This window comes from Aplysia californica, unplaced genomic scaffold, assembly GCF_000002075.1.
Source record: "Aplysia californica isolate F4 #8 unplaced genomic scaffold, AplCal3.0 scaffold00606, whole genome shotgun sequence".
In the NCBI taxonomy this organism is placed as follows: Eukaryota; Metazoa; Mollusca; class Gastropoda; order Aplysiida; family Aplysiidae; genus Aplysia; species Aplysia californica.
This window is the reverse complement of record NW_004797876.1, coordinates 158,089-175,714: the sequence shown is the minus strand read 5'-3', so window position 1 is coordinate 175,714 and position 17,626 is coordinate 158,089. Positions and strand designations below refer to the sequence as shown.

The 17,626-nt window shown below is 38.6% G+C and overlaps 1 protein-coding gene across 3 annotated transcripts in view; it reads left to right on the top strand.

Annotated features, from left to right (window-relative positions):
• LOC101849957 (hepatoma-derived growth factor-related protein 2) overlaps window positions 1-16,043 on the top strand; it is a 23,792-nt gene extending 7,749 nt beyond the window's left edge. For 2 of the 3 annotated variants that reach the window (XM_005107467.3, XM_013087591.2), the window contains exons 5-18: window positions 256-378; window positions 1,200-1,332; window positions 2,231-2,358; window positions 3,496-3,642; window positions 3,811-3,957; window positions 4,586-4,738; window positions 6,031-6,138; window positions 6,815-6,929; window positions 8,553-8,628; window positions 9,436-9,537; window positions 11,337-11,420; window positions 11,955-12,024; window positions 12,637-12,768; window positions 13,856-16,042. In XM_005107467.3, coding sequence (XP_005107524.1) covers window positions 256-378; window positions 1,200-1,332; window positions 2,231-2,358; window positions 3,496-3,642; window positions 3,811-3,957; window positions 4,586-4,738; window positions 6,031-6,138; window positions 6,815-6,929; window positions 8,553-8,628; window positions 9,436-9,537; window positions 11,337-11,420; window positions 11,955-12,024; window positions 12,637-12,768; window positions 13,856-15,513 — 3,176 coding nt within the window. In that variant the 3' untranslated portion in view covers window positions 15,514-16,042. Of the gene's footprint in view, window positions 1-255; window positions 379-1,199; window positions 1,333-2,230; window positions 2,359-3,495; window positions 3,643-3,810; window positions 3,958-4,585; window positions 4,739-6,030; window positions 6,139-6,814; window positions 6,930-8,552; window positions 8,629-9,435; window positions 9,538-11,336; window positions 11,421-11,954; window positions 12,025-12,636; window positions 12,769-13,855 lie in introns of all 3 variants that reach the window. The other variant, XM_013087592.2, reaches the window with a different exon arrangement.
• Window positions 16,044-17,626: the final 1,583 nt, after the last annotated feature.

Sequence of the window (17,626 nt, the reverse complement as noted above, 5' to 3'; positions counted from 1 at the left end):
GGAGAGAGAGAGAGAGAGAGAGAGAGAGAGAGAGAACGATCTTCTGAGTCTTCATGTATTACAAGACGGGTACTGATGTCCAGATAACAAGCTGTTTGGTGCTGTGGTCAACATGGAAAACTCTGTAGACTACAAGCAACTTATACTTGTCCAGAGAACCAACCACCCACACACTCAACCAGTTAATGTTTGTAAATTGCTATGTAGATGAGATTTGGCATCAAATTACCCATCTCATTCTGGTTGACTTAACAGTTGCTGATACCCCAGCTATAAAGAAGCCGAGGAAATCAAATACAGAGGCTCGCAGTTTGACACAAGAAGAGTATGACGACATCTTTATCAATGTCCTGCTTCCAGTCTCTTTAGACGACAGTGGTTAGTATAACAATCACGTTTTTTACAAACTCTTTTTGTACGTTCTGCTCATGTAGATTCAAACAATGAATGATGCATGCCAGTGACACCTTAACTGTTGGTTGTTGCAGAAATGTGTATTTAATCTGTGAAACTGGAGTGGCATTTATTCCAAGAAAGACGCTGTGATGAGTTGCAAAATCTACATTTTTAATAATTATTAGGCCATCATCGTCATTGCCTTTCTCACCTTGTACCAGGGTATAGCCCCACCGCACTTTTCACCTTTCTCTATCCTGGGCTAGCCTCTTGATGTTATTCCATGTCTTCCCACTTTTCTGTTCATCAATTCTGTAGTTCTTCTCTTGGTTCCACGCGGTCTTCCCCTTGGTCTTTTACCCTGTGGATTCCAATCCAACACTTTCTTTGTTATGCAGCTGCCTGACTTAATTATTGGGTAATTGCTCAATAAAAAAATCCTGTTGTGACATTATATTATTAGCTACCCCTTTGTTAGGCCTGATTCTGGCTGTATGTTGTGCGTATAATATGGGAGGTATACTTTTAGATCTCATTTTTTTAAAAATGTCGCTCTTATCGTGAGGTGTGTATACCGCAAGTTAAACATTGTTCAGGGTTCCCTGTGCTGTTTTCCATTCTGTTACCAGCGGAGCTAATGGCACACTCTTCTTTGATGTGGAGGGTTTATAGATTTTTATTATTATTAGTCCATTTCTTAAGTAGATCAAAAAGTTTGAAATTCTTTGTGGGAAATGCGAATTTTGTTAATGAATTTCTTAATTTCTTGTCTTGCTCAAAGGTTCCTGATTTCTTATGTGTAGATAGGGTACCCACCAAAAAAGTCCACCAGAGCTCGGCAAAAAGCATGCGTCATGAAGACAACTTTGGTGAAACTAACTCTACTGAATGGAACAGTGGCCATGAGGATGAAGAGATTGATGACTGGAATGAAGAGTAAGCATATTTTGAATTGTCAAACAATTTAGTTGACATTTACTGGACAACATGGCACAGTGGTCTTCAGAAAATACCATGCCAGATAAAAAAACCAAAAAGATATCCCTTAAAGCACGCTGACAGCGTAAAACTGAATTTTTCTTGTATAATGATCACTGGTAAGAGCAAGTTTCAAATCGACAACTCTGTCTAATAGTAAGATCGTTTCTGCGCTAGTGTTAGGAACAGATCAGCCATAACATGACTCCTTTCGCATGGAACTGATGCTTGCAAAATAACATCACATGCTCTCCTTTATCACTTGAAGTCATGACTTTGTCAGAGAGAAAAAGACGTATAGGGACAAGGTGTGAGACAGAATTGTGCAATGAGGAAAGCCAGTGACTAGCCATGTGTGACAGGCAGACAGTTAGAGAGGACTGTGCTGTAAAGATGACAGTAGTTGTCTGTGATCACCTCAGGGCGAGCTCAGCTCAGTGATGCAACCCACCCCAGGAGATCAGATGTGAAAGGGGTCCACATCAATCAATCAATGAAATTAGATTACCCTCTCATAGAAATCATTGAACTTTGGCAACCATTTTCTCACTAATTTTACCTTTGAAACCAGGTGACCCCTACCTTCTTCAATTGCAAATATATCAACTTCTATTCAAGATAAATAGGTACTTTTGTCATCGAAAGCAAGACTAATGAACAAGCTTTAAGATGAATAATTCTGCATGCCTATAAATAAACGAGCGCCTGATTCCAGCACGATGTGACATGTGTTTATGTATGTATATTTGCCATTGTAATTCAAATTTTCTCCCAGGGGACTCTGTAAAGAATAATGTATTCATTTTTATTTTATTTACACATGAATTTGACTGAGAGACTTGTTTGTTCCCAACAGCCACCCAGAGATTGTAGAGATACCACCACCAAAAGAGTCAAAGGATTCTGGCAATCATTTCAAAAAGCAAACTGCGGATGCAAAGAAGCTGTATGAACTAAAACAAGTGAAACTGTCTTTTCCATCAGGTAAATCAAATGTTCTGTTTGTATCCATGATAGGCTGAAAAAAAAATAGCAGATCGTTTGTGACTTTTTAGTCTTATCAAAAGCGAATAATATGTTTAAAACATTGACACAATTTTTTTTTCCTCGAATCACAATTGTACGGCCTGAACTTCTAGGGCACTGAAAGACAATTAATCATGAGGCTGTTCAAAGAAAGAGACTCTTATTATGGGTACAATTTGTTTTCTGTTAACCCTTACAGCCCTGGGCTATTTTTAGTCCTCACTACCCATTGATCCCGGAAATGCTGGAGTCTTTGACTCCTGAGGCCCAGTCAACAGCAATTGCATCTCCAAATTTTTACCGACATTGAAAATATTTCTATACTGCCTTTGTTGAAAGTTATGATAATAACATACTGTATAGAATATTTTTCAAAGACAATCGACCAGATGACAGTAAGAATTCTGACTGGGTTTGAGGTGGCTGGCACCCTGTGAAGGACTTTATACAACTGGGCCTGGGGAAACAAGAACCTGTGAGGAAAATGGGACTAGAGTTGTAAGGGTTAACATATTTGCCTGTGCTGCTACTTTAATTTTCACCAAACAAAAAGCTATTGTGGGATATAAGTTTGGTGTCTGCATCACTCACTGAAAACATTTTCAACAGGACATGACATTAAAAATTGTGAAGTTTGGGGAGCTTGAATGTCGGAGAAGGTAAAAAATGCATGAAATGTTAGCATTCAAGAAGAGTGCTAAGGTGGCTAAATCCCACCCCCAAAGTCGTTCACAAAGAAACCTTAAATGTATGATGTTCTCCTGATAGATATTACCAGTGATCATTACCAGCAGTTTAATCTGACTGGCCTGTAAAGTTGTTGGCCTACAACTACAAATTGGTTTTGCTTTGCCAGTCATGATGAAAATGGAAATCTTTTAATTGTAATTTAACCTTTTAGAAGAGCAAATTATGCCAATGCTGATTTTGTTTTGCTTCTTAACATTTCGTCAGCATTGTTTGGCACAGTAGTATATTGAAAATGTTGTTTAAAATAATATGATAATACCATTTGAGTTATTTTTCAGCTTTCCATATTTTTTTAAACTTTAAAAATTGTGTTCTCTAAAATAACAAAATTGTGCCCTCTTACAGATGTGAAGATGTCAAATAACGCAGGCGATAATGGAAAACCAAAGAAAACAGTAAAGAAAGCACATAGTATGACGGATAGCTTGAAAAGCTCAAATGATGAGGAAAAAGAAAATAGTCAATCTACAAGATCGCTGAATCCTCCAAAAGGTTAGTGTGTTGATTTGTGTACATCTTTGTAAGTTATAAGATTTGTTTTTAATTTGCCTTTATCCAAAAGATGGTAAGGTTAATAATTTTATTGTTGATTGTCATATATATATTACATCATTTTCAAAATCGAATCGTAAATCACAAACTTGCATTTTACGGTTGCAGATTGTCACGTATCAAAGTATGAAAACGATGGTGGGAAATCAAAGAAAAAAGCATGGAAAACCTCTGGAATGATGGAAAGCAGAGAAAACTCTCTAAATAAGGGGAAAGCAAACAAGCAGTATCAAGGACCTAAGAGCTTTCAGAAAGGTGAGGGTGTTGTTTTGTTGAGGTCAGAATCAGTGATGGGCTGAATTTGACAATTTGACAGATATTAGAATAAAGGAGACAGATCATTCTTATGGGAAGATTTGAGCTGAAAGGAAGGTCAGAAGAAGGGGGAAGAAATAATTTGTCATGATATTGGTATCGTCTTAAAGCTTGTTCGTTTGTCTTGCTTTTGATGACAAGTAATGTCCATCTATCTTAAATACAAGTCAAGATATTTGCAATTGAAGGGGGAGGGGGGGGGGGAAATCAACTGGTATCAGGGGTAAATTTAGCAAGAGATTGGCTGCCAAAATTTGGTAACTTCCAAAGCTTGAGTGTCCTTGGAAACTGCAAATTTACATTTTTTGTGCCTTTGATCAAAGTTTTTCAGTAAAACCCACACATACTTGTGTTTTTAAATGAGCATAAAAAAGTGTTGAGCCCTCTAAAAAAATTCAATAAGAATTGCCAGACAAACGAAAAATTGTCACGACTGTCTTCAATTTTGTTATTTGATGGGCACCGTATTTCACCACGATGCCACACAATTATGAGTTGACACGGATAGTGACAAATACATAACTTTTAGAAGATGTATATGAATTATCCATGACTTTGGTTTCTCTAGATTTCCAAGCAAAAAATAAAGTGGCTAAAAGAAGTGGGCAAAAGGAGCTGCTGAAAGAACAGCAGAGGAAGAGGTTCAGTCAAGGAAAGAATAAGAAGAAAATGACAAGGGAAGAGACCTCTGATGACAGCAGCAGCAGTGACGAGGAAATTGGTAGGGATTCCTCATTTATATATTCCCTCTCAGTCCTTTGATTTCTTGTGAATACCAGTAGATACTTTATAGTTCTTATGTTACCGAAAAATATTGAGCCAAGACCCATAGCAGTTGTCAAACAGAACTTTAATCAGCCCACTTTCACACTACTTCTGACATTGGTTCCTTCTGGAGTAAAGGATGTTAGCAAGCAAAGCTCTTTGGCCTTCCTCTGTATACAGTGGAACCTGTCCTGACGGCCACCTCTATAAGACGGCCACCTGTACAAACGACCACTTTCCTTTTCCCCCCTTGGGTTTTTTCTATATAATTTAACTCTGTAAAACGGGCACCTGTCCAACGCGGCCGCAACCAACATATTTCAACACAAAACCCCTATCACACCAAACAAAAACACATGTCTTAGACGGCCACCTTAGTGACTCCATCACGTTTTGTCATAAATTGTGCATTGGCCCCTGGCGTTGTGGGCGAGCCGTCATAATCCAATCACCTGTCATTATATTGTTGGGTAGTCCCTCCTACCGATAATGTTGCGTAGGCCCTTCCCACTGTTGACCAATAAATAGGTACCAATGTTCAGATCTGGTGAGGTAAAGCGTGTGATCCCTCATAACCAAGACGGTCATAAGAACGTATGGCTCATAACCCATAAGCCCCGCCCAGAACTCATACACAAATCGTAAGTGAGATGAGTGGTCACTGTTTACCCAGTCTGTAACAAAGTAACAATGGACGTCAGCATGAACTTGTGACAGAAGCGTCGCTCCTTCTCCGAGTGGTGGCGACCCATGTGTTTGTTTTACCCCAGCACTCGGACCTCCTTGTCTGACACGTTTCGTTTTATTGTCACCCTTTCGCAAAATCAGCAATAAAATAAAAATAAAAAAACAAAATACAAACCAACAGCAACAAAACCAACAGCAATACGGCTACTTTCGATTGGGACCTTAGATGGGAATGGTTGGTTTTCTTCATCTTGATCAGTCCTGTCTAAGACGGCCACCTGTCTTATACGGCCACTTTTCTCCTTGACAATGGGTGGCTGTCTTACACAGGTTTGACTGTATTTGTCCTTGTAGGTTCCAGGTTAAGACTTGCTTGCGTATTTTGATTAATCAGATTGTTATTTATTTATCGGGATCATTAGCATAACTTCTAAAACTTGTGTGTGTAAAGGGACAGGGGGGGGTTTAAGTTCAGAACCAAAGGAACTAGAAAATATTTCTGAAGCTGTCCGGATATGGAAAAAGAAAGTGGAATTGGGATTTGTAACCTTAATATTTCAGGAACCTGGGTCCAGTGTTGTAACCTGTGGTGTAAAAAGTGGAGATATCTCCCGGATGTTGATGACCCTGCTAGGATTCCGGACAAATGGGTTTGCAGTATGAATACAGGTATATTTTGGTTATAGTTTGTCTCCACCAACCTTGTAGTTGTAGCAGATATCATTAACTGATTCAGCTCGCAGTGCCGCTCACAGCGGCTGACCGTGTCTCTCTTATCTATTGCTCCCTTTTCTTCGCTTCACTTTCCTCTCGTCCTTTTTCCCTAACTGCTTACATTTCAACCCTTTTTTCTGGTTTCATTGAATAGTATTTTGTATTTTGCACATTTCTGTATGCCACACATAAGGTTTTATCAAATTTAAATATTTTAAAATTAATTTTTTGCGAGACCACCCGTGAGGTCACGAAGCAGTCACAAATTATTTCCGTCCGGAGTCAAAATTGACCTTGGGCTGAATCAGTTAAAATCTGATGCTGTACATTTATTTGTCTGCTAGTATTCTCGACAAATTTGGATCAGCCTGGTCTGTCAGTTGGTATCTGTGGTGTAGCGGTAAGGCACTTTGCTGTCGCATGCAGGAGACCCGAGTTTGATTAATACATGTGGAGAATTTATATTGATGGCAATATTGTTTTTTTTTATAACCACTTCAGAAGTATGAAATAAGACTAGATTCGACTTGCTTTGAGCTTTTTATATGAAATTAACTTACACATGTGTAACATTTTACACCCCCCTTCACCTCTTCTCCATGTTTTTTATTTCACATTGAAATATTTCCAGACAAGAAACATAACTCTTGTGAATCTGCGGAAGTGAAGTATGATGAAAGTGAGCATATCTTCACAAAATTCACCCCAGGATCTGTTGTATGGGCAAAAATGGATGGATATCCGTGGTGAGAATCAATTTGACTTCATCTGTACTTCTTCCGCATACATTTACATTCTATTGCTTAGCAATCAACATTTAATTGAAAATTAAGTCCATCTGACATGAGTCAACATGTCCGGAAAAATTTGGCATATTTTGAAATGGTATTGTCCTAAAGGTGCAATATTTTGATGATAACGTTGGATGTGCAGCAGTCTTTTGATAAAAGGCTTTTGAACAAGGGGGTCACTAAACTTTATAACTTAAATTTCTGCACTTTGTTGGAACTACTAAAAACAAAAGCAATGGTTGATAGAAAAAGAAATTGGCAGGTTAAAAAAAAACAACAACAAAAAATCCCACCCAAGTGGATCGCATTGTTGTCAAGTTGCCATTCTTCTGTTAAGTAGTATTCATGGTCAACCTTCAATTTTTATTTTTAAAAACAAAGGACTTTATTAAGAACTATTCCTTCCTGGTTTTTAATGTACAATTCACAAGTGCCCTAGTTAAAGTCTTGATTTGGGCGATCTCTTTTTCATTAATTTTCTCAAAACTACTGTTAAAAAATTAAGATGGCCCTTGCGGAATGACATTTACGATATGTGCGTCTTCCTTGGAGTCATTAAAAAAATGCTTCAATGTAGATCTCTCCTATTATGTGCTTCATTTTTATTTTATTTATCATAATAATAGAGTGATGAGGTATACGATTTAACCTATTACGCAGTGACCTGTGGGTATCAAATAAGAGAAGCATATTACAAGTTGGTATAATGAATTCTTATTTGAGTTGTTTTGATTGTTTCCTAAGCTGTGTTTGATTCTGGTTGGGAGTCCACTCAGGACAGCGAGAGTCAACATTTAGAAACAGAAAAAGAGACTCACTCTCATTCGCCTGTTGCTAGTCAAAGAAACTCATGTTTTAGAACTTTGGAAGCAGTTTGCTAATCAGAAGTGAAGACAGACATGCTCAAGTTCTCACACATTGCCTTATTGTCTTGCAAGTGCTGTAAAACTCTTACCAAAAAAACCCCCCACTTTGCCTGCAAGGATCATAGATGGTTCTGAAACCCTCCCACTCACATCAGTTTTTGCATATATGTCTCGAAATAGTGGAATGAGACAAACCTTATAAATCTTATTTTGCTGGCTCACATATTATGAAGAACTGCTTTTTATACCTGACATTAAGAAACTGGGTACAGTTGTGGAAGAATTGTTTGTTGGATTTCTGCGACACACTGGGAAGTCAATGACACTTGTTTAGAAAGCCTTTTCACGTTTGAAAGTAAGATTGTTCTTCAGGGCTAAAGCTTTTAAAACATCTTATTTCAATTACGTTTTTTTTGTAGACACTTTAGTACTAATGTCTTTTACATCTCCATTTTTCTATTGCTCTGAGTGATTTTCTGCCTGCCACTATTCACATTCCATTCTCATAAACAATACAACTGAAGATGTTCAGGAGGAAAAAAAATGTTACCCCAAAAGCTTTTCTTTTGTCGCTTTTCTAGGTAAAGTTTAATTGTTGTGACTATATATATATATTTGTTACAGTGATACTACATTTGTTTACAGTGCCCGTCATTTTAACTCGCGACACGGGAGCTTTAACCGTGCATTCCGCTTGATTTTGAAATTCCAGGTGGCCTGCAATGATAGAAAGTGACTGTGACTATGACACTTACTTTGAGTTGTTGTCTGAGGACAGCATGCACCCTGTATGTGCCACGAAACTTTCTCTTGTTTTGGAGTTCAGCGTTCTGGAGTTGTGGTTCTTTGTTTGACTTTCATGTGTTGTCGGATGATGTTTGCCTGTTCTGATTCTGATCGTTGACGCGTTATGGGTGGTGCTGAAGAGTCAAGTGTGTCATGGAAAGGGTAAAAAAAAAAAAAAATTTTTAAGGAATTGTCCAGCTGTTTACAATAGGCTGGTATTTACAGTAGTGTAAAAGCTGTGAGCTGAAAGCAAAATGAAAACTTATTTTCTTCTGAGTTGTATGAGGAGATTGGAATATTAAAACCATTAAAAGATAAAAAAAAAAAAAAGGAATTACATATCTTGGTTATGGTGTCTTTTTTCACGTCTGAAGATAAAAGGAAGAGGGTTTTTTTTGGTACAGTAAATGTTTGTTAATCTTTTTTGTTTCTTTAGAGCCCTTTAAGTGAACATTTTGTTCCCGTACTGATTTTTAAGTTTTTTCCTCTATACCATGCATCATCATTTTCAAGTGCCAGATTTGCAACAAGCATTGGCAATCATGGTTCTCCATTAGTTCCTTTGTTTGGATGCTCTTAAGAAAACTACATTATCTCCTGATCTTTCCCCTTCACCCATCTGTTTAGGCTCTTCAAGTAGGTTGTTCTGGGCCTACCCATGCCTCGTTTGTCTTTGATGTTCAAGGAATTAAAACTAGCAATAAACCCTCCCCCCCCCCCCCCAAAAAAAAACAAGAAAAAAAAAAAAACTGCTCTGAATCCATTGTACGACTTCTTCACCTCACAAACTACACTTGGTTCATTTTCAGACACAGTATCATGTTTCCTTTTTTGATGACTGTGTGTCCCGCGCTTGGATCAAGGCTGCATGGATCTCTCCTTATCAAGGGCAACAGCCTAGAAATTCTGCTGTAAGTATTCTCTGAAGTTTACATGACATGTTAAGTTAAAATGGAAAAACCTACTTTGTTAAATACTGCTGTAAGTGTTCTTTGAAGTGTACATGACTTGTTAAGTTAAAATGCAAAAACCTACTTTGTTAAATTCTGCTGTAAGTATTCTTTGAAGTGTACATGACATGTCAAGTTAAAATGCAAAAATCTACTTTGTTAAATTCTGCTGTAAGTATTCTTTGAAGTGTACATGACATGTCAAGTTAAAATGCAAAAACCTACTTTGTTGTCATGCATGATGATAGGGAAGTGAGCCACTTTTCTCAGCCCACACTGTCGTAAGTGAACAAAGTGAAAACAAGCTACACGTCTTATGATAGTCGACTTTGCTTGACTTAATTTGTAGCTCTGAGGTGTGTAATGAAGGGAAATTTTTATTTTATTGTGATAAAGTTATCAGGAGACCCACCAAGGCTGAATTGAACATTTAGAGAAATGGTTGACATAAAGGGAGAAAAATAATTATGACAATCATAAATAGAAGGCCAAAGCGGAAAAGGGCAAAGCAATTTAAATCAAAGAAAAAGAACCTGTGAATTGCTACAGTCTGTGCCGGCTTTAAGCACGCCGGCATAAAGCACGTTCCGGACTCAAGTACGCTAAACGGCTCTTACCTAATTTTTGCTATATAAACTACACGCCTTTAAGCACGGTAACTTCGGCTTCAGGCACGCTTCTTCATTTACAAGACAGTCAATATTTTCATGATGACCCATCGAAGTTTGAACAGTCTACACCACAGCAGTGAGTGTGTTAAGAGAAACACAAAGAACGCAAGTAATGGAGACACTCACACGCGCGTAGAGGAAGGCAGAGAGATGCACACAGCCGCGCGCGTGGACATACATTGGATCTCGCCTAGGGCAAAGCTAGGCACAGACAAAAAAAAAATGCTAAGAGAGTCGGGGAGACGAGAAAAGGAGGCAGGCTGCGATTTCACCTTATTGCCCCTCGCTATCCGATAATCCTGATTTTGTATCACGCGTGAGGTGAGATCACAGACCGTGTATACTCGGTCTTTGGGGGGATGAAGGCAGTGGTATGGTATGAATGTGGCACAGCGGGCAGTGGTACGCACAGGCAGTGTGTAGGCCTCGTGTGCTGTATCGTGATAAATTAGGTTTTCATTTCCCATTTGACCACAAAACAAAACTAACAAACAAATGAAAACTACCATAGCGGGTAAAAATAGCAGTGCACATTTTTGCGGGACCGCTATAGGCCTACTTACAAACAAAGGGAAATCGCACAGGAAATTTTCTACATGAAAATCTCTGGATTATGTCTACTTCGCACTCAAGCACGCTTCGGCGTTAAGCACGCTTAAGCTTTCTCCCGATGACCGTGCTTAAAGCCGGCATGGACTGTATTACTATTAATGATAATACATTTAGATCATTGTCATAGCACATACTCCTGTGTGCACACAGCTCCTGGCACTTTACGTAAAGCCAGATAGCTTACAGATTTATACGTATAAACAATGCTGTACATACTGTGGAAAATTAATCTTTGCTCATTGTCGAAACATCAGCTTTCCCATAAGATTCAACAAGGTATGAAAAGAAGAACTGAGCTGGAAGAGTCAATGAAGTCAAGTCAAACTGATTTCCAATTACTCTAAAACTTAATGTGTTTCTCACTGTAAAAAAATACAAGATCAACTTTTATAGTGTAAGCCTACCTTTTTTAAAAAGTAGACAGCTTGGGCTAAGGAATAAGTACTTCTGTACATTCTTAATGTGTTTTTTTCACAGCTGTCTAAACGCTCACAGTCGCACAAGAAAGAAATTGAAATTGCCAAGAGAAATGCAGACTATGCACTGAAATTGAGCCTCAAGGTAAGAAAAGTAATGTTCCTTCACTTGTAGTGTTCATTGATGCTATATATAGGGGTGTGTGACAGAATGCTTTAATTAACTGATAAAAATATCATTCTGTCAAAGAGTTAGGGTGGTTTTGCGTGTGCCATTGGTATTTTATTTTCGATTGATCTGTTAATTGTCTTTTCTTTTACTGCCAGCAGATAGCCATTATTTTACCTGGGCACGATATTTTTGCTAAAATTAACTAAGTAAAAACTCAGATTTAGACGAAGAAAGGTTTATTTCTGGAGACAATAAAGTTACCGTAAACGACATAGTGATCTAGGAAAGAAAGTGATGGTGTTTTCTCTGTGAGTGGCTTGAGCCAAACAAGGTGCAGTTTTTTTCTATCCTTCACAAAAATAAAAAAAGACATCAGCATTAAAATCTTGTAATGCTTTTGTCAACAATGTGCTTTTCCTGTTTAGAACAAGTTCCTGTGGTAGGTAAAATGCTAAAAATGTTATGAGAATATTTTGCTGTCAAGTAGGTCTGTTGTGTTTTCTACAGGAGCGCCTTGAAACTTACGGATTTGCCACACGATACTCGCGACATAAAAGACAGCATAAACAGTACTCAGGTATACATTTTTATGTATGTTATTGATATATTTTTTGCGGAAAAATGTGTTTTCTGTTTCTGCATCTCATGGCGTAACAATGAAATTGGAATTGCTTTTTGGTTTTGGTTTCTGCGAGCAGCTGTTGTACACAATGTGTGGGTGGTTGGGGGGTGCTCAGGTGTGGTTTGCTTCTTGTTTCTTATCAAACATCTATCGTCTTTATCTCCCCTCCTTCTTTTTTGTGTTTGTTACTCTCGTGTAACACCTGTCTAATCTTCGGCACTTTTACTGACCTTGTTGTGTTGCAGGTGCCGTAAAACATTTACTAAAACAAATAAACAGGTACACAACATTTATGTGAATTACACGACAAGGATGAAAAAGATATATAGGGAGAATAGAAGATGTATCGCTGTTATGTACAGGTAATCATGACTCACAGAATTTTGTTTACAGTGCAATGAAAATGTGGATCAGTTTGAGGGCCTTAAGTAAATTTTTCCGAATGTGTTTGTCATCATTGAGTAGTAGGCTACATGATCTAGATTTTTCAAGATGCTGTTTTCCTTACACTTCCTTAAATGGTACTTTCATTTATCACGTGCTTTTGCTGTTTTTTCCTCGTTTCAGGGAATGGTCGTGATGGATCTGTTGGCAGTAGCAGGAGAAAGGTCAAGAAGCTCAAAACGCAAGGAAAAAAAGATTCACAGCAAGTGGTTGTTCCTCTTTCACGAGGCAGCTGTGAACAGAATTCGAAAAAAGGTGATCTCTCCTTTGCAATATTTTCATTTATTCAGCGTTGAATCCTGTGAAGTTACTTCTTGTTTTGTGTGTTCAAGTTTTATGAGAGATCGTTAGTTTTCGTAAGAGTTTTACTGCACTTGCAACACAATAAGATCATATAAGTGCCCAAGATTAGAGGTGTTACAAGAGAGTAACAAACACAAAAAAAGGAGGGGAGATAAAGAAAGAAAGGAGCAAACCACACCAGAGCACCCGCCAACCACCCACATGAGAGATCATACGTGACAGAATAACCTTTGGGAAAAAAGAAGCTCTGGTGACTGAGAAGTGGGTGTTTGGAGGGTGCTCTGGTGTGGTTTGCTCCTTCTTTCCTATCAAACATCTATCATCCTTAATCTCTCCTTCTTTTTTGTGTTTGTTACTCCCTTGTAACATCTCTAATCTTCAGCACTTATATGACCTTATTGTGTTGCTAGTGGCGTAATACTATTACGAAAACGAAAGAAAAAAAACGACTGAGAAGAAATATTGTAGACAAGATAAGAGAAATCCATTCCCACAATGACTTCTGGGATTTTTGTGTGTTTGTCAAGCTGCTGAGGCTTGTTCCAGTTCCATCATTTGCTTCTGTCGCTATAGATTATAAAGTCTGGTAATTTTACCTTTGTTATCATAGACAGCACTTTGGTCACTTGGTTTTTGTTTTTCTACCTTTCTGCATTTTGGGGGATCACACTGAATTGTAAGTGTGCATGAACATGATGGCATGCATGTGTTCTTGTCCACACAAAGCACACACCCACATACATTCATCTTGTACTCAAATGCACAAACATGCACATGCAACACTCGCTCACTCACACACACAAGACACACACTTACACATACCTACAGACAGACACACACTTACACACACAGAATGACAGACACACACACACTCACTCACACACACACACACACACACACTCACACACACACACACACATGCAAACACATGCACACTCACCTCTACTAATGCACACATACTAATGCAAAGTAAGCACTTCAAATGCAGACGTACGAATGATTAAATCGATTACACTTGTCATTTGTTACATCTAAACAGATTCTTGTATCGCTGACGACGGAAATTCCACCGAGGAAAATGAGAGTACAGATAACAGGAACTGCAGCTCAAAGGGTGTAACTTCTGTTCATCAAAGAAAAGAAAGATTTGACAAAGAAATATTCACCATGGAAGCCTCTACTGCACAGAGTCAAGAAGCAGAGCTGCCCAGCTCGAGTGCTGGACAGGTGTCTCAAGACACAGAGGAGGTGTCGGAATCTTCTAGTGAAAGTTTGCCCGGCAGTGAAGGAGGGGATGCTGATAATGTTCTTGCTCATGGTGAAATGGAAAAAGAAGTTGGGGAGCCAGTTGACGGTCAAGATGTTGTCAAAGGCGGTATGGAAACCCTGAAGAATGGTGTTTGTGAGAAACCAGATGAAGAACTTGGGGCTAGAGATAATGCTTCAGATTCTGAGGTTCATAGTGATCTTGAAAACACTGATACTGCTACATCGTCAAAAGAAATTGAACAGTCTGAAATCGTTGAGCATGATCGGATTGCTTCTGATGTTGTGGAACGTAATTTTGACAACGAAACTGTCTGTGAAGGGAAGAAGGCTGATGTGGTTACATGTGAGGAGAAGCAAGAAGAAGAAAGCTCTGTGGGTACAAAGAGCAAGACTTCTGGAAAATCTTCAGGCCACACACGCGGCAGCAACAAATCTACCCGTGGAAGTGAGGAGGTTGTGGGTGGGGGAGAGGACCTCGAGAACAAGAAGAAAAGAAAACTGGCGTCTGTCAAGTCAAATAACAAGCCAGTGAATGAAGAGAATAAGGAAGATGTTTCAAATTCCCTATGTGATGATACTCTGAGCACTAAGAAAAGTTTGAAAGACAAAATACCCAGCAAGAGCAAAAAACTGAAATTTGATTCAGAAAAGTCCGTAGCGTCTGATTCTGATGATGAGACAAATGTAACTGAGGAAAATTCCATGGGGATTGCTGAAAATGGTTCCCAGAATAAAAAGATATTCTCAAAGAGCCGATCGAAAGATTCTAATAAGAAAAGTAAAAACTCTGCTATGAGCAAGAAGGACAGTGAGGTTCAAGTTGATGGTTCTGAAAAAGGCAAAGAAAACACAGAGAAGGTTTCAAAAATTCAGAGAGATCAAGAAAAATCTTTCCATAAAGTTAGAAAACATAACAACTTTTCAGCCCCTCAAATAAGCAAATCATCCTCTCACTCTGATGGCGTGGTTCCCAGTCAGCCATTGAAGGAAAATGGAACAAATAAACCTAAGAAAAGTTCTTATGCTCGAGCGGTGAGACCTGCCGTTACAGATCAGAATGTACCTGATTTAGAAGCAGATGTAACCAGTATTATTGAAAGTGAAGGCACATTGACTCTGAAGACAGATTCCAGTTCAGTAAAGAAACAAGAGAAGATCCTTCGTGACAGCATCGACAAGCTGGAAAGTGGAGACGAGGAGGAAAGCTTTGATTTGGGGGATGTGTACAAAAAATCTGTCCAAAGTCCTAGATCCAAAGTCCCTCAGGATAGTGACTGTGAGAGTCTGGACCTAGAAGTGGACGCGGTCAGCCCAAAAGTTATAGCAGAGAATGTTCAGGGCATTCAGGGCGACATTCATGGGAGGTTTGCTGGGACGTGTTTTGATCAAGGCTCAGATTCTGATCCCTTTGATGCAATAGAGCAGTAGATTGTTGTTACTATGTTAGTGTTAGACATTGTTGTTCCCTATATTTTTAAGATTATTTTTAAAGCTATGTTTTCAAAGTACTGTGTAAAACCAACTCATCGGCCTCACAACCCTTTGACTTTGAGATTTTATGATTTCGTTCGGAAAGATATTGAATTTTATGATGTGTAGTAAATCTTGTGGGAAAAAAAAATGTCAAAGTAGATGTTTGTATGTTGGCACAAATTTCATGTGGATACGTTGAACAGTCATGTCAGTGGTCAGTTCAACCTGTGTGTAGATTAGCGATGCTTGTAGACAATGCAGAAAGTTGACTGAAATTAATCTATCCAAGATTTGAGTCCAAAAAAGATGACGGTGTTTAACACATGCGGATAACTTGAGAACGACAGATGTACGCCATTGGCCGATATTTATAGTAACAGCCATCCTGTTTGACGTCATTGAGGGATTCCCACTTTGTTGTCGTTCACGGTGGCAACACAACCACAAAGCACTACGGCAGTATTTTAAAAGCCTGTAGCCTACAGTGGCGTGGTGGGGGAGTGGTTAGTGCCAAAGCAGAAAGTCCAGGTTCGAGCCTCGGTTCGACCACGTTTGTTTTTTTTTCGCCCCCTCCTGCCCACCCACCTGTTATGGGTACCTGACTTTGAGTTGGGGAAGTAAAGGACTAATAAAAAAAAAAAAAAAGTTTTCTAAAAAAATATATAAGATAACCGAAAAAGCATGTCAGATACTCATAACAGGTGGGTGGGCAGGAGGGGGCGGAAAAAAAAATCAGTGGCCGAACCGAGGCTCGAACCTGGACTTTCTGCTTTGGCACTAACCACTCCCCCACCACGCCACTGTAGGCTACAGGCTCAATGACGTCAAACAAGATGGCCGTTACTATAAATATCAGCCAATGGTGTACATGTGTCGTTCTCAAGTTATCCGCATGTGTGTTTAACTGTTGATAGAGGCTCAATGTTGAAATACATCACGCCACAGCTACTTTGATATTCTGATCCTTCCTAACGATCATTACCATATTCTGTTATGTAGACAATAACTGCATTTATTCAAGTTTTCATTTTCATTTGTTCATGTTTGATGAGAATTATTGAGCCTTACAAAGTTTAAATTATAATAGATTTTATAGTAGGCCTATGATGATTCATTTCATAGCGCAAAAAAAAAAAAAAGAAGAAAATCTGTGTTCACGGGACATACAATACATGATGTACCGTACATACTTTATGTAAAATTAGAATATGGCTGATGTGAGAGAAGAAATACCTACACTGTAGAAATACAACAGAGTTGACAGTTTTGGGAGAAAGAAACCACTGTTGGAAGGATTTTTTTTTCCAGCCACACTGCAAGTGTTATTGAGGGTTTGATTAGTAGGCTACAAACAAGGTGTTTTATTGACTCAGGAGAATAAAAAGGAAACCGAATGTAATTCCGGTGTCTGTGAATGCAAGGTTTACTTACTGTACCAATCTGTTGGACATAGAAAGTTCTTGTCTTGATCTATAGCAAAGAAAGATTGGAAACCAAACAGTTTCACTTTTCAGTTGTTAGTCTTGGTAGGCCTACTTATTATAGCTAAGTTGTTTTTTCTCTTGTGGGTTTGACCACAGGTCACACATGTGTGCGCTGTTCATGGCAAGTTTGTTTAATTAGGACAAAGTTATCTGGACAGAGATGATGGACAAGCTAAAAGGAGTTGAATCTGACCAGGTGGACAGACTTGTTTTTTTCCTTTTTCTATTCACTATCTTTATCATGATGTTAACTGTCCTGTAGGTTCTGTGTTGATCACTGAGAAATGTGTCATTTGTTTGGAATAGTCATGTGGCCGTTTCCACAGGTTTCCAAATAGAGTGTGACCTCTTTTTTAAAAAAAAGGGTTGTCATTATAAATTATAATTTTGTAGCTTGTAGTTTCAGTTGTCCTTTCTCATAATATTTATTCTTTTTCTCACATCTCAATAAATTTCTGCATTCCTCAGATTCATAAACAACTGTTAAAAAAAAATTAATTAATTCACTGTTACCGGTAAGTACGTCACATGTAGAAGATCTTCCCTTTTCTGTAAACTCCCGATGTGCCATGTGAATAGTGTCT